General features: G+C 36.4%; 2 protein-coding genes across 2 annotated transcripts; one reads left to right on the top strand and one right to left on the bottom strand.

The window, feature by feature from the left end:
* On the top strand, nt 237-8,859 carry LOC18602214. The gene is made up of 4 exons (XM_007033464.2): nt 237-774; nt 899-1,364; nt 6,787-6,905; nt 7,922-8,859. The coding sequence occupies exons 1-4, from the start codon at nt 634-636 to the stop codon at nt 8,372-8,374; spliced, it is 1,179 nt and encodes a 392-aa protein (XP_007033526.2). The 5' UTR covers nt 237-633; the 3' UTR covers nt 8,375-8,859.
* Nucleotides 10,578-15,036, bottom strand: LOC18602213 (leucine-rich repeat receptor-like protein kinase PXC2). The gene is made up of 2 exons (XM_018120311.1): nt 12,968-15,036; nt 10,578-12,313 (listed from the first exon to the last, which is right to left on the bottom strand). The coding sequence occupies exons 1-2, from the start codon at nt 14,419-14,421 to the stop codon at nt 10,870-10,872; spliced, it is 2,898 nt and encodes a 965-aa protein (XP_017975800.1). The 5' UTR covers nt 14,422-15,036; the 3' UTR covers nt 10,578-10,869.

Here is a 16,282-nt window from a genome sequence, read left to right as displayed (position 1 = left end):
ATTTGAAATGAATTGTAAATGAATTAAATCGATTTAACACAATTAAGGGACGATGCACTTTTACCCTGCACCCAAACTTGTTTAAATCGAAGTTGTGTCTGACTTGAAGTAATATATACGTATACTGTACAGATGTACCGTACAATAATTGTGAGTGACCCAGTGAGTGAGCTTAAGTTGTCCTCGCGTTGAATCGACCAATCAGAGATTAGATTTCATCGAATTCAAAACCCTTAAAAAAATCACCCTACCCAACAATTAAAAACATCCCAAAATTCCAATATTATTATTATTATTATTTCTCATCAAATCATCATCATCGCCTCCAATTATACTTTTTATTTCTAGATTTTTAACCGAATTGCGTGAAACATAAGCTTTGGCGTCTTTTGATGCTGAATTTCTTCCGTTTTGATTTCTGATTTCCTTCTAGTTAGTTACTGAGTGTATTTTCCTTCTTGCGGGGTTGCTAATTTTGTTTGGAGATGTGTTTATTCAACGGAGCTGCTGCTTCTAGGAATCTCATGTCAACCGCCTACTAAAATACTTTTTCCATTTCAGATCCTCATCTTAGAAAGAAACAGGGAAACGAACAAAGAGAAAATTATTACAATAGTTTTTTTATTAAGGGCGATGGACAGAAATGCAATTACGACAGCGATTTTCTTGTTTTTACTCGTCGCCGATGTTTCCAATGCTTCGTTGTTTTGGAAGCTTCGATACTTAGCCGATGAATCTCCAACAAAGAACAACACCACCGCCGCAACGCCGCCCGTAATTTCTCTCCCGTTCTATCTATCTATTAATCTCTATCATTTACTATTTTTTTATTTTCCTTTTTGTTTTTATCCACCAACAATTTAGTATTAACAAAATTTATTTAATGTTGGGATTTTAGAGTTCTCCGTCGCCAAGTCCTTTATCGGGCGCCAAGAAATCGGATCCTAAACCGGATAGTACATCGAAACTGGATCCCAATTTGTCGAATAAAACCGATTCTGTGACTCCACCTCCAGATGACAAGAAGAATCCAAAACCATTGGATAAACCGGAGAAGGTGAGTCCACCTCCTCAAAAGGAAATAGATAGTGGAAACAATTCAAGTTCTACTTCAAATTCACAGAATGATAAAACAATGGAGGATAGTGAGAAGAAAAAAAATATAGATAGTGGAAAGAATCGAAATAGTACGGAGACTGGGAAGGGAGTTGAAACTAAGGAGGATAAGAAGCAGAAGCAGAAGCAGAAGACAAATGGGGATGAAAGTGATTCTAAGTCAGGGATTGTGGAAACGTGTGATGGCATCGCTAACAGCTGCACGGACGGGAACTCCTTGAGTGCCTGCATTAAAGATTTTGAAACTGGTAATTTATATTGCTATTCATTTCAAAAAAAAAATGGTCTTCATGTCTTTTTTTTTTTGAATTGGTTATTAGGGTGGTGGGATGGAATTCTAAGGAATAAAAAGTGATTTAATGCGTATATGGAACTTTGATTGAGCTAATGATTGGGGTTGTTGCCTTTATTAGAGAATTGGGCTCATATTCATTACTGAGGTGGAATTGAATATGCATTAGCTGCCCAGTAGAGAAATGGCATGCACATATTCATTACTGTGGTTGAATTCAGTATGTATTAGCTGCCTAGTAGAATAATTATGTGCACTGCTATCTGTTATTAATTATTTGTTCTTGACTCCATCAATTGGAGCATAAGGCTTGTTGCACTTGTGGAAATGTTTGAAAAATGGGGTCGTGAACTATTCCATCGCTGTGAAACAATGTATTGACATGGCTAGGCTATCCATGTACAAATTATTAAATCTGCATACTTAGTGGTGCTATCCCATGTCAGTTAACTTTGGGATTTTGTTCTGACTTATATTTATGTTGATTCTTAAGTTAGGGATTTTGTTGTGGCCAATTGGTGGAATGCTTAATGAGTCTTAACTTTTCAATTGCTGGAACATTTATAGAATTACAACTGAAATAATTATTTCAGTTGTAATTATTTAAAAGTTTGGAAATCAACTACTAATTCAAGGATTAAAGAACAAACAAGTTAAAAGAAAAAAAAAACTACTAATTCAAGGATTAAAGAACAAACAAGTTAAAAGAAAAAACCCTCCATTTTGTTACTAAGGCTATCTACACTTTTCCTTAGGCAACAAAATTTTGTTAGGCCTTCTACCTGGGAAATAGGAGCTTGCAATTGAGATATTTATCTGTACTTTTCTTTTCTCCTTTCATGTTGGATTTGAATTAAGTAGCTAGCAACAAAAATGACAATATCTTCTGCAGCATGGATGGCCACAGTAGTAACTTTTCCTTCTGTGTCCCTTTGAAGTTATTGCTGTAAGGTACTTCTCTATTTTAGTTTTGACAGTGAGGTGTTCTACCACTAGAGATGATCTATGTGCTGTGAGGTTTTCATTCATATGTAAAAGCACAGTGATTTATAAGTTAGGAAAGAGGGGAAAGATTTGGAGGCTAAAATTTACACTTAACTAAGAAGAAAGGGGTCAGAAAGTTAACGTTTCTGTATGGTGCAAGATTAAGTTTGGATGAAGAAGTTCCAAACCATGAACAATTGTGTGAATAGTACCTTTTGTTTTAGGAGTTGTTTGGTGCCTTACAAGGAAACATAAATAATGGGAATGTATGATTGCTAGGCACATGACTGCTGCAGATTAAGTTCTTAGGAATATAATTTTCAAGGTTTTGGTGAACATGTGAATGTGTAGATTAAATTTCCAGGAGAATAATATTGGTCTGTTTGGTTAACAATATAGATAATGCAGTTCTAGGGTTAATTTCCAATAACAGGCTTTGTATTGAGAACATATGCAATAGACAAGTTCATATGAATGCATCTTAATTATAACTGAATGTACAATTAGCTTAAGCTTTTTAGCTGAATTATAGTCTTTATCTATCTATCTATCTAACTATCTATTTGTGTGTGTGTAGAAATTGTAAAAACGGCTTCCTATTTCATATTTCATTTAATTTCCTTATTCTGCTGAATATTTCTAAAACTTGCTCACTCTACTGCTTTCTCTTCCATCATCTCTCTCTATCACCTCCCTTCTCCACCTTTTTCTCCTCAATCTGCTCCTAGTTCCCTTCACCTCCTCCCTCTTGATTGACCGCTAGGTATGAGGTTTTCTGCTGTGATCCCTCCATTTCTTATCCTTTTCCTGTTTTCTGCTTTTCTCATCCGTACTGCATCAGTCTGTGTGTCAAACCCACAGCTCTTCTTCATCATAATTTGACATATTTCTTCCTTTGAATTTAGAACACAGGCAAATGTGACATATAATTTGGATGAATTTGTGTCTGTTCTGAAAATTATGCATGGGTTGATTGGAATTTTAAGGGGGAAGGGAGTTATGTTTTCTTGGGTCTTCAAGACTTGACAATTCTGGATATGGTGATGAAGATGACGGTGGTGATGGCAGTTGTGCTGAAGTCAATGGTAAGCTGGTGACTAGTGAAAGCAATGGAATTGTATTTTGGTCTGAAAATTTTGTTGCTACTTTCCTTTAGCTTTGAAAAGTCTGGTTACCACCACCCTTCAAATGACATTTCTATGACCTATAGCAATCTGATTGCCATGGAAAGTGTTCAAATGCAGGTATCACATTTCCACATATTAAATTGCTAGGAAAATGACTTATAACGTATATCCAAATCTACTGAAGGTTGAATTTTGATGATGAATTGATGTGGTGTTTTAATGTTTGATAGATGTCTATTATGGGATTTAAAAGCATTATTTTGGGATGATTCATATTTAAAATTGTTACATTGCTCTGTTTGTTTGTTGTTGCCTTATGCTTTGTTTGTCTCTATTGCTCTATTGGCCCACACATTATGGGAAGTCTTAGGTAGTGCTATGTTGTGTTACTCTGCTCTGTTGCTTTTTTGAGAACCTTGTGGTCTTATATGGTTTAGAATATACGGTTTACGGGAACAAATTCAAATTTAAAAAAGAAGTAAAAGGAGATAAAACATTCAAATCTTTTTGCTAGCTTCACACCCAAGGTCCTAAATGCTTGGCACCTATAGTTAAGGTTCCTTTCACAATTTCTGAATAAAACTTAGTAGCTTCCTGAATTTTGATGAACTTTTTCTCTTTCCATATTTTGATAGAAGTTACATGCATATGTCTAGACCTCTAGCAATCCTTATCATACAATGAAAGAGGATCTAAGGTGGGAATCTGTCAAGTTGACTTCAAACAACTTATAAAAGAAAAACTCTGAATCTTTTAAACTATCTAAATGTAGACTCGGACTACAAAACGAACAATTTCTGAAAAATTTGTGAATTACGTAAATATTCTTGATGCTTGAGAAAACATGCCATAAAAAAGAGGATTGAAACAGAAACAATTATAGATTGATGCAAATTGCAGTTCAATCACTTAAATTAAAGTTTGTATAATTCAACAACTTTTATCTCAAGATGTTTGATTTGGGTATTCCATTAATCTCTCCTTAAGTTACGTCTGAATGATAATGATAACACTTGCAACGTGTACTTTGTGTCTTGCATGCCGAATGTAACCTACTAACCTTACACTCAGAAATTAGTGTGCAAAACTCGATTAAAACTTCAAAATAACAATTAACACAAAATCAACACAGTGAAGATAATTTTACTGTTATTAAGATATTTGAGTTGTAAGTTGGTGGATCTTGCACCACAAATTGGTGCCAAAAATTAGATTAATCTTGTAAAAATATTGACAGAAGATAAATTAAAGCGATAAAATTACCAAGTTTACAATTAAGATATTTGAGTTTGGAAACATTATATGAAATTTGTAATTAATTGTATTTTTTTGGTAATGAAGCTTGTGAGTAAGCAAGTTTGATGACGGCAAATTAATTCAAAAGTTTTAGGTTTTTTTTTTTTCTTGCTTGGTCAAAAGTTTTAGGTTTTGAAGAATTAATTATTGAGATGGATGGAATGCCTAATTTGAAATATTTTGAAACCAAAAGTGGTTAACTTGTGATGACTTTTGATTGAAATTGATGTTTTGTTTTAACTTTAATGGTTATGACATAGTTATCCTTTATAAAAAAAAAAATAAGCACTTCTCTTTGTGAACAATTCTAGGTTAAATAAGCTAAGATTTTGGCTACCCCTTTTCTAAAGGTTTGAAGTTTAAGGTTCAAATGCCCTCTCCTCCCCTTCAACATTCTCTCATATGCCCAAAATAAATAAATAAAAAAATAAAGATCCAAATGTCATACTTTCTTGATATTCAATCTTGAATTTGCTTGACACTATCATTCTTTGCATCACTTAGGATGCATTTCAGCTAAACATTTTGTTCAACTTTGGCCATGCAAAATTATTCAATTAATGAACAAAATTTCATTCTTGGGGTATCCTTGAATCTTGTACACATCTAAATATGAGTTATTTACTATACCTTTATGTTATTAGGTGTTACTTTTAACAAGGCTAAATGGTAAAAAAAAGGGTCCATTAATCATCCAATTTCCAAATTTGTCAATTCAGTACCTAAAGTAGAAATTGAAAAAATAATAATAATAAAACAAAGAAGAAGTGCATACTTGGGGCCTGTCACAGAGGTAATCTGAAATGCCTGGTACAAGATTTGCTTTTGTCTTTTGAGAAGGGATGGCCCCAGTAAGAATTGCTGAGGAGGGTGTAGGTTACTTAACATCAAGTTGTAGCAAGAAAGGATGGGATTGAGGAGTAATTGGGAACTCCAGTGGGATTTGGCATAGTTTGCTTGTGAGAGTGAGCTGTTGAAAAAGAAGGAAGAAGATGAGTCTTCACCATAACGACAGGAAGGGATGAGACTAGGGAAACCTTTATCCGGTACCATGGTACATTGGATCTAGCTTCTGGTGCCAATTCGGCATCTCACAGTTAGATCTGATGCCAACCAGCATCAATCTCTGATCTGGTTGGTGGTTTTGGCAGTGGGGAAGGAAGGAAAATAAAGAAGGGGAAGGGAAATAGAGATGTAGAAAGAAAATTTGTTTTTCCTTTTTAATGTTTTGACATATCATCTAGTGGCATTGGTAATTTTCCCATGTCCTTGTTGCCATGGGGCAAAAGAAAATTCATGCTAGCGATGAATGTTTGGGTCATGTGAGTTAACCATTTTCCATCCAAATAATAGGTTAATTGAGTGTAAATAATCAGTTAGGGATTCATTTGAAGGCATTAAAAGGATAGGTGCTTAGTTGAAAAATTTAGAGTAGTATCCATTTTGTAGCTTTTTTTCCATTATGGATGAAGAGAAAATGACAGCTACTCTTAATGTAGGGATTAACTGGCATAAAAAATTTCAATAGATTGTAAATGCCTTTAACCTAATTCCCAATTTTTGGGTTATGGAAGTGAACTATTATTTGGGGATTGAAGGAGTATCAAATTTGTGAACACACTTGTTCTTATATCTAGAATAATATACTGGTTGGAGTTTTATGTCATATGCAATACTGGCTTGGTTGTATTTTTGATGCTACTTTGTTTCTTTGGGGCTAAGCAATGGATCTCGGTATAGATGTTAAGTTTGAAAATGTGCAAATTTAAGCAGTATTTAACGGAGAGCTTGAAACCTCTCAAGTTTTCTTTTCTAATTCTACGAAATGAAGAATAAGTGGACTTATTTTTATGTACATGTTAATTATTGGCAATAGAGAATTCATATATTAGCATAGTGATCAATACTTCTTAATCTCTTACATTTCCTGATGCAGAAGTAATTCAATTTGATTTCCTTTTTCCTTACCAGGGTCCAAAAAATTGGTTGTTCTGGTCCAAAACAGGGGAGAAAGAACATTGATAGTGAATTTTGCTGGTGCTTCTGAGGAACCCAAGGGACTTAAAGTACCAAAACATGGAACTGAAAGAGTAAGGTCTTTTCTTTCTGTTCTGCTTAGTCATTGTTTTTTTTTTTCATAATCTTGGAAAGTTGAAGTTGAGGTTTAGTCAGTAGCCATCTAAACAAAAGGAGATGTCTCAGCTAGGTTTCATTGATTCTACTGAGCTGTTAAACTTGGCATGAGGTTATCAACCGATTACTGTTAGGAAGAACTAGGCTTGGCAATTTTCAAAAAAAAAGAACTAGGCTTGGCATATTCCCTCACTCCCATTGGACTTAATGAAATGTACCCCAAAAAATAAATTGTACTGAGAAGAAATTATCTATAATCTGCCCATGTTTTAGGACTTTCAGTAAATCCTTGCTGAGCTAAGTGTATAAAAAGAAAAAGGGGGAAATAAAAAGGAAATTATTTCTCTATTGCTGTATGTTGGTTGACATCTTGGTCCTTTGGTAACTTCAAATGATTAAATTGATTATATATCAAGATTAAAAAGCTTTGGACAAAGGACCTTGTAAGCATATTTTATAAGACCAATTGGCAATAACGGTGGAGGTCAAATCTAAATATAAAGGCACAAAAAAACTCCAACTTGAGCATTAAAACCTGCTCAACTGATTGGGTTAGCATCACTTAATAGTCCCCTTCATTGGTAGGCCCAAGATGAACAAGAACGATGGAGACAAACAGGCCTATCAAGTGAACAACAAATAAGGGGCAACAATCAGCACAGAACCTAAAAATGAGGCGATAAACAATTTTGGATCTGATCCCATGTTAAGCATCTTACCTAAAACCAATAGGTAACAAGTGCTTAGGCCAAACCTGAATGTAAATGCACATCAAATCCAAATTTAATATTAGAAAACACCACTTAACCGGCCTTTTACATGGTTGAATAGTATACCGCATTGTTCATATTGGATGAAGATATACACTCTCTGAACAATATTCCAAAAAGTGTAAATGCTCAATACTTTTATCCCTTTTCATGTGCTTATTTGTATCCAGAGTTGATGTGTGTATTTGCTTGTTTGTTTTCAGATTAATATCTCTTTGACTGTTAGTGAAAGCAGTCGGCTTGTGTTAAGTGCTGGAAATGGAGATTGTGTGCTTCCCGTGGATCTCCTTGTATCTGAAGGAAACTTTTTCTTAAACCTTCCTTATTATGACAAGTTGGTGACTCCAGTAAATGGCGCGTACTTCTTGATTGTAACAGTTCTAATTTTCGGAGGGTCATGGGCTTGTTGTATGCTTAGGAAGAGGAGACGGCATGATGGTATACCTTACCAAGAGCTAGAAATGGGATTGCCAGAATCCATGGCAGCTATTGAAGTAGAAACAGCTGAAGGTTGGGACCAGGGTTGGGATGATGAGTGGGATGAAGACAAGGCAGTGAAATCACCAGTGGGACGCCATGTAGCAAATATCTCAGCAAATGGCCTCACGGCTAGGTCTTCAAACAGAGATGGCTGGGAAAATGACTGGGATGATTAGGTTTTTTACTGGAAAAGAGGGAGGTGAGAGAGATAATCACTTGGAAGTCCAAGGGGAGAAGAAAAGGAATAGGCAACTTGATATAGAAACTGTAAATTGGTCAACACACTTGCCATGTTTAACATCAGCGGTCATCATGGTAATAGGAAGTCCTCAAAAGGGGCCTATAAAGGGAAATTACATATGTTTTTCTGCTTTTTATCATATTGAGCGATGGCGCTGTTTGTCTCCGCCACTCTCTGTTTGAGTTTACTTTATGAAGCTTTCTTGTCTTCTGTTTCTCTTTCATTTTTCATTTATCCTGCACGTAGACTAGACTCTAGAGGAGCATTCCTTTCAGTTCAGAGAGTTTGTGATAAATTCTTTTTAACCCCAGGGCATGAAATGTGATAAACGGGTTACACGATAACTACTGTTTCATGTAATTGTAGGAAAGGATTGCATTCTTGAAACCCCATGAAATCAATGTATTCTAATTTTATTCATTACCCTCTTATTTTCCCTTCAAATTGACTGGATAACAATGGTCAATGGCTACAACTACTACTGCTTGTTCGCAGTAACAGGACACATGGTTTAGCCTGCGCCCACCAAAGGACAGTGTAGGGTTCACCTTTTCATTGGCAAGCTCCCATGAATTGGTGTCGAATCAAACATCGGATCAGTCCAAATGATAACCACATTTGCAGCGCACTTGGGTGATTAGATTGTAAACTAAGATCTGCCATTCATGGTGGATCTACTATTCAAATGCATCTCCTACGTGTCTGTCTTTTTTTTTTTTCTTCTTCTTCTTCTCTCTTACAGACAAAACACGCGCGCGCATGCACAAACAAATACGCAACAGATCATTAATTCACCTCAAACTTTGCGTAGCGAGGATTGTATTTTCTTTCTTTTTTTTTTTGTTTTTTGTTTTTTATCATATCAAATTGTTCCCCGCAAGCGGAAACACGGCGTTTGGTGAAGCAGTCGGGTAGTCGCTTTGTTAAAAGTGAGGTGGGGCGTCTATCATTTTGTCTCTTGATAAGCAAAGGACGATCACACCCATTATATTCTTCTTGTTTTTCAACACATTATTTCACAAATTTCAAGAAATCAATACAGTTTTCAGTTTCCCTTCCGTCTTAAGCTTAGCTTTACTTGGATAATAATGATATCCCTGCGCGCCCTTCACTCGCCCTCCCTAGATGTAGTTATTTTGTCTGGTAAAAGTACTTTTGAATTATGTTTGTTTACCCAACTCGAGAATAAATCTATTTATTGGTTATTACTTGTTCCAACAGGGATTAGTATTCAAGTTAGCAGCTGATCGAGATCCAGCCTAGCTAATCACTTAAAGATAAAGAGTTACTGTAAGAAATGATTAGTATAAATACATTTCTTCAAGTATTCATAATGTTGGATGGCAAAGACATGGGGATGATAACTTTCATGCACTAAATAATGGCAAGCATTCAAAAAGGGAAGAAGAAAAATGCTTCTCCGGACCCCCATGTGACGACGTCCAAAGGCCATTTGATTAGGTTGCCCTTGGGAATTAAAATCAAAACTTGAAAACGAAGCATTAATTATTGACCAGATTGTTAAAAACAGAGCAAGTCTTATAGCTTATGATACAAACAAACATTGTGGTAACAAACTTTGAAAGTAGATGGATAATGGGTAGAGATAATTAGCACCAGTAGGTGCGCATGACTCTTGGGTTTGATTGCTAAAAAGTTGTTGACCATGGTTGCAGCTCAAGGCCAAGGCCTCGGGTGCCACTGCCAGTATATTCTGAAAAGGAAAAAAAGCAGAAAAGATTGAATTCAAGCTTTTACAAATGTGTAAATAAAGCAAATCAGTGCTTTTTCTTCAACATCATCATGGGTTCCTATCATACCATTCAATTCCTTCCGCTTCCGCTTTATGTTTTGATTTCCCACCTTGTCACCTGGCCCTTGCCCTTGCCCTTGCTTTATTTCACTTCCTCTTCCTTTTTCTTGCTATACAGCTTTTCTTTCTTTTTTTAAACCCTCTTTAATTTTAGACTTAAAAGGGGGGAAATGGAAATATTAATGGATTGTTGAACCCTTTTCTTTTAAGAACCACGCTTCATTTTTGTACATCCATTATCATTACTTTTTCACAGTTTCACTAGAGCTATTCTCTCACTAAATTCCTTACAAGGAAACTAAATGCAGGATAATGAAACAAAAGATAGTGTAAATATCTTATATTGAATAATATCCAAAGTCTCATATGCAGCCGGTGAAAAGGGATCCAGTATGTGAAATTTTATGTAACAAAATACCAAAAAGGAAGGGGAAAAAAATGAAAAGAAAAGATCAAGGCACAATGGAAAATACAACATTAACGAACAAAGAATTGTGCGGAAAATGGGGCGGGGGAGGGCTTTTCTTCATAATCAGTTTAACTCTTGTTTCTGTAGAACAAACTGGATTCTTCTTCACCGGGAAACACAGTTTCATGCTCTCTCAATCTCTAATCATTTACTCCAGCTCCTCCTGGCCATCAGAAGGGCATTGGATTAACTCTAAAATGTTGACTACTTCTTCCATGTCCGGCCGATTTGATGGCACTTGAGATGCACATATTAAACCAAGCTTTATAACCGGAATTGCCTCCTCTGCTGGGAAGTTACTCCGAAGACTGCCATCAATACATTCCTCCACCCTACCATCCTCCAGAGCCCCCCTGACCATGTCAGACAGCACCACCACATCATCCTCCATGTATTCCACTGGCCTCTTCCCTGTTATCACCTCTAAGACCAACACACCAAAGCCGTACACGTCACATTTCTCAGTTATTTTCACGGTCTTACAAGCAAATTCAGGAGCCATGTAACCAAGTGCACTTTGGATTTTGCTGCTTAAAATGCAGCGGTCTAATGTTGGCAAAAGCCTTGCCAGGCCAAAATCTCCAACCTTGGGCTCACCAGAGCTATCTATCAGAATGTTTGTTGATTTAAGATTATAGTGAATAACATTCATTCGGTGCAAATAAGCCAGACCCTTGGCCATCCCAAGAATGATGTTGAATCTCTGTCGCCAAGATAGGCAAGTTCTGCCAGGCCCGTCATGGAGGTGCTTATACAGACTCCCACTGGAAACAAATTCAAAAATGAGGAGCTGCAAGGAAGAAGTCCAGTAATATCCTTCAAGAGCTACAAGATTGTGGTGTCTAATCTTTCCAAGTTTTTTTACTTCCCTTTCAAACTCCTCTTGAGATTTGATTAAACTTGAAACAGTCAGCTTCTTGATGGCAACTGAACGCCCATCCCGAAGGATTGTTCGATAAACAACTCCAAACCCTCCACGACCAAGCTCACAGTCCTTGTTGAGCAGTGCATGGGCCCCAGCATCAAAGTCAGCATCCCCGGAAAACATCACAAGTTTGCCATAGTTTGGATCATTGGCGGGAGAACAACTAAAATCTTCCCCCCCAGATAAGGTAAGAGTTGCCGGAGCACGTGATATAGAAGAACGGACATGGATATTGAGGACAGTGACAGCTACTACACCAATGACAATGAAAGCCGCAGCACCAATGGCAATGAGGGCAGAGATGCTGAGTACAATTTTCTTGCGGTGGTGATTTGGAGAGGAGCCACCAATGGAGTCAGACGAGTTAGGGTTGAGGACAATGGGTTTGGGATGGACAGCTGGGCAAGAGCGGTTGACAACGGAACCACACAATGACGGATTGCCGGAGACAGACGAAGTAGGAATGGTGTTGAAGAAGCCCCCGAGTGGAAGTTCACCCCGAAGGTGGTTGTGAGAGATATTAAAGGACATGAGTTGAGAAAGATTTGCTAGCTCTTTTGGCAAGCTTCCAGTTAGGTCATTCAATGACAAGTCCACATACTGAAGGTTGCTTAAGTTTGCAATGGCTGGAGGGATTGAGCCAGATAGGTTGTTCTGAGATAGAATTCTGTACCATTGAAATAGAAAACCAGCACAGAAATGTTGAAAATTGTTAGAAAAGTGGAGGTGCCTTGCTTAAAATTTGAATATAAAATGAGTTTTGCTACATTGACATAAAAAACAGGAAGACATCCAATCACAGACTGATGAAAAGGGAAAAAGAAAAATTACAATCAATCAGACCAATTCTCAATTGTAGCAAAACCACTTTTTGTCTATTTACAACATTGCAAGCAACAGCTGGGTTCAAAATAAAACAATGTGCAATAAGTCATTAGTTTATAAGACAGCAAGGAACCTGTCATCTCCCTATATAATGACAAGGGTCATTTAGATATCATTTGCTTCTACAACTACTTAGCAACATACACTTTGATAAATTTAAGGGTCTTGCCTGACCAGTACCAATCCAAATAGCCTTAACAAAAGGTCTCGGTGAACCATCCATAAATGCACCCTAACGGCATGAGGGATAATAAATGCTTCAAAGTTAAGTGTAGTGGCTAACTGTCATCAATTAGAAATAGCCTAATAGTATAAAGTTAATTTGTCAATGCAAACTTTTTAAGTACTACGAAATATTTAAGGATTGAATAAAAATGAATATAACTCAATATAAATTCCTTAAAAGAAATAAATTAAAGAGTGAGAAAGAACTTACAAAGTTGTTAAAGATGAACAATTCACTATCTGAGTTGGAACTTTCCCAGATAGAAAGTTCCTCTGCAAGCTCAGTTCCTTGAGTGAGACTGCTCCTCCAATTTCAGAGGGAATGCTTCCATTCAGCCAATTGTCACTTAAATCAATAACTTCTGTGGTCTTCAATTCTCCTATGCTGGAGGGAATAGAACCAAAAAGATGGTTCCTGGACATATTAAACAAGATCAAGCTGCTAAGAACCCCAAGGTTAGATGGAATTTCACCAGATAAAGCATTTGAAGAAAGATCCAAGATCTGAAGGCTTTGATAAGATGACACTCTTGAAGCGAGTAAAGGACTTTCCATTTTCCCAATAAGCGTGTTCCCAGAAATCAACGCACTGTTCACACCCAACTTAAACATCCACGAAGGAACATTGCCTGTTAACAGATTTTGGCTGACATCCATAGCCAAAAGGTTAAAACAATTAGCCATTGACTCTGGCAGTGCACCAGTAAACTGGTTCATTGAGAGATCTAATTTCCTCAGTAACTGCAGATTTCCCAAAGAAAATGGGACTCTTCCGGAAAAATTATTAGCAGAAAGATCCAAACTTTCCAGATTTGTCAACTCTCCAATCCAATCCGGAACTTGTCCCCTGAATGAATTTCCTCGTAAACTGATGGAAGTACATGAACCAAGCCTCTGCATTGAATCCGGAAGGCTACCAGACAGATAGTTCTCACTAAAATCAAGAGATTTTAATTGTGAACAACTTCCAATATCTTCCGGAAGCCTGCCAGAGAATCTGTTGTTTCCAAAATCTATCTGTCTCAAGTCATACAAATTTCCAATTCCTTCAGGAATGTCTCCCTCCACCAAGTTACCTGAAATATCAAGCGATTGAAGGCCCCTCAAAAACCAAATTCCAGATGGCAACTGCCCTGAAATCTGATTAGACGAAAAGTTAACCGCCACAAGCGTCGAACAAGAGCTCAGAGAATCAGGAATTTGCCCTGTAAGATTGTTTCTTGCAAAAGATACCGACCCTAGAGACCCACATTGTGCAAAAAAATCATCGGGGATCAACCCTGACAAGCTGTTTCCACTTAAATCAATAACCTTCAAGCTGCCAATATGAGAAAGCTCGGAGTTTATGGGTCCTGTAAGGTTGTTATTGGAAAGTGATAAAACTTGAAGGAACTGTAACCGTAATAAACCACGGCCAACGTGACCAGAAAGAGATAGGCCATCAAGGTGGAGCTCCGTGACCCGGTAAGTTGTCGGGTCACATTTAACACCCATCCAGTTGCAGGGATCGTTGTCATCCTCACTCCATGATTGGAGCTTTGCATTTGGGTCATCGAGCCCTGCTTTGAAGAAGATTAAACCCAGAACATCGTCGTTGAAAGTTGGCTGTTGAGAGTTTACAACAACTGAAACCAAAACAAGAAAAACTAAGACCTTTAACAGCATTTTTCCCCTTCAATTCAAAAGGAAAAAAAAAATGCTAAGCCTCCATGGTAATGGTAAACATATCTATTTCTACTTCTACTTATTGTATAAGATTAAATGGAAGTTGGAAAAGGATAAAATTTGGAGGAGGAAATTTCGGGGTGTGAAGACTGAAAGGAGGAGAAGAAAGTGTTTTAAGTGATAAAGCTAGAAAAGGACAAAGAAGATAGTCAGAAATGCTCTCAGCAAAACAAAGAGATAGATAATGAAGAAGCTCTTTTCGGACCAAAAAAACAAAAACAAAAGCAAAAAGGGACGATTCCCTCTGCCAAAACCGCTTTCCTTGGTTTTCCCCTTAAGTTTCAGCTAAGAAAGAGAACTCCCAAACCCCAAAGTTAAAAACTAGTCGTACTAGAGATTCAAGCTCAAAAACCCCAAAAAAAAAAGAAAAGAGAGAAAAAACGAGAATACAGTGCAAGAGTCAGCTGTTGTTGTAGTTGAAAAGGTGGCGATGGAGAGGAAATAAAGAGGGAGTGGGGAGTAAAAGAATGAACAGAAAAGAGAAAGAATAATAATTAAGGAGGGTAATAAGTGTTGATGTGTTGGGCACAATAAAAAGAGCGAGAGAAGAGTAAAGCAGGGGCAGGGCTGGGACAGGGAGGCAAGCATTTAAAGCTTCAGAGGCTTTGGGGGGAAGGGAGTTTTGCCTCTTTTTTTATTTTGGTCAAACCAGAATCCTATGTCATGTACACGTGGCACATTTTATTTGCTTCACCATCTGACATGGCCATCCCCCACTTGCCATGATTTTCTTCTGTCAGTATACTGCTCCTCTGGTCTTTTTCTTTCTTTTCAAATTCTATTTTTATTTGGTTTCCAAGCACCTGTTTGGTATGGTATAGTCTTTTAATCATTCTTTGTATGGTAGGGTGTGCTCTTTATTTTTAGGTCTCATTTTGACAATCTCACTGCTCTTTACTCTTTAGGATTTATTTGGTAAGAAGAATAAAACCATGGAAAAACTAAAATTTACAAGAAAAAAAGTACTAAAAATGGAAAGTGTTGTGGTAAAATAATGAAAAAGGAGATAAAAAAATTATCTTGTTTCATCCTTTGGTTGTTCTGGTTTATATAGATTTGAAAAGTGAGAGAAAAGAAACTGTTTTCAAGTAAAGAATTACTATACTGCTTGTCAAGACTTTCTTTCTCTGCATAATATTTCATACGTTCTGACCCTTTATAGATGATGCAATTTTGAACTTCTCTTCTACTTTCGAATCAAAGTAGAGAAAAATAACTCTTTATTTATCCATTTATTTTATTGTAATAGCCAAATTCAAATCTTTTTCTTTAAGAAAAATATTTAAAATGATTAGATTGTTGGTTAAATAGTTTTTCCTTTTGTTTGTTGGGATGTTATAATCCAAGAAGAAAAAATCCACTGATGTCAGATGTATAAAATTCCATTTTATGAACAAGGGATGAATTATGTTTGATAAGTTTCTAATGGAAATGATTTTATATTCTTAATAATCAAGAATTGGACTTTGATTTATAAGTAAAATTTTATTTTTATTTTTTTATTACTAAAGCATCATTTTTTCAAAAGATAAAACTTTAAAGGCAAATCTTTAAACATAATCCACTATTAACTAAGGGGCTAGTGTTGAGGAAAAAAAATGTCTCATTCTTAATAATCAAATATTGAATTGCAACTTATACCCGAATATTTGATTTATTGCTTAATGCATAATCCCTTTATCTAAAAAACATGATTCGAATTTTTTTTTTCAAATATAAAAAAAAAACATTGAATTGTGACTTATAATAGAGGTTTACTTTCTCTCTCTAAGATTTTTTTTTTTTTTACGATAAAATCGTG

This window comes from Theobroma cacao, chromosome 4 (assembly GCF_000208745.1).
Source record: "Theobroma cacao cultivar B97-61/B2 chromosome 4, Criollo_cocoa_genome_V2, whole genome shotgun sequence".
Taxonomy (NCBI): Eukaryota; Viridiplantae; Streptophyta; class Magnoliopsida; order Malvales; family Malvaceae; genus Theobroma; species Theobroma cacao.
The sequence above is the reverse complement of the archived record's forward strand: the minus strand, read 5'-3'. Positions and strand labels throughout refer to the sequence as shown.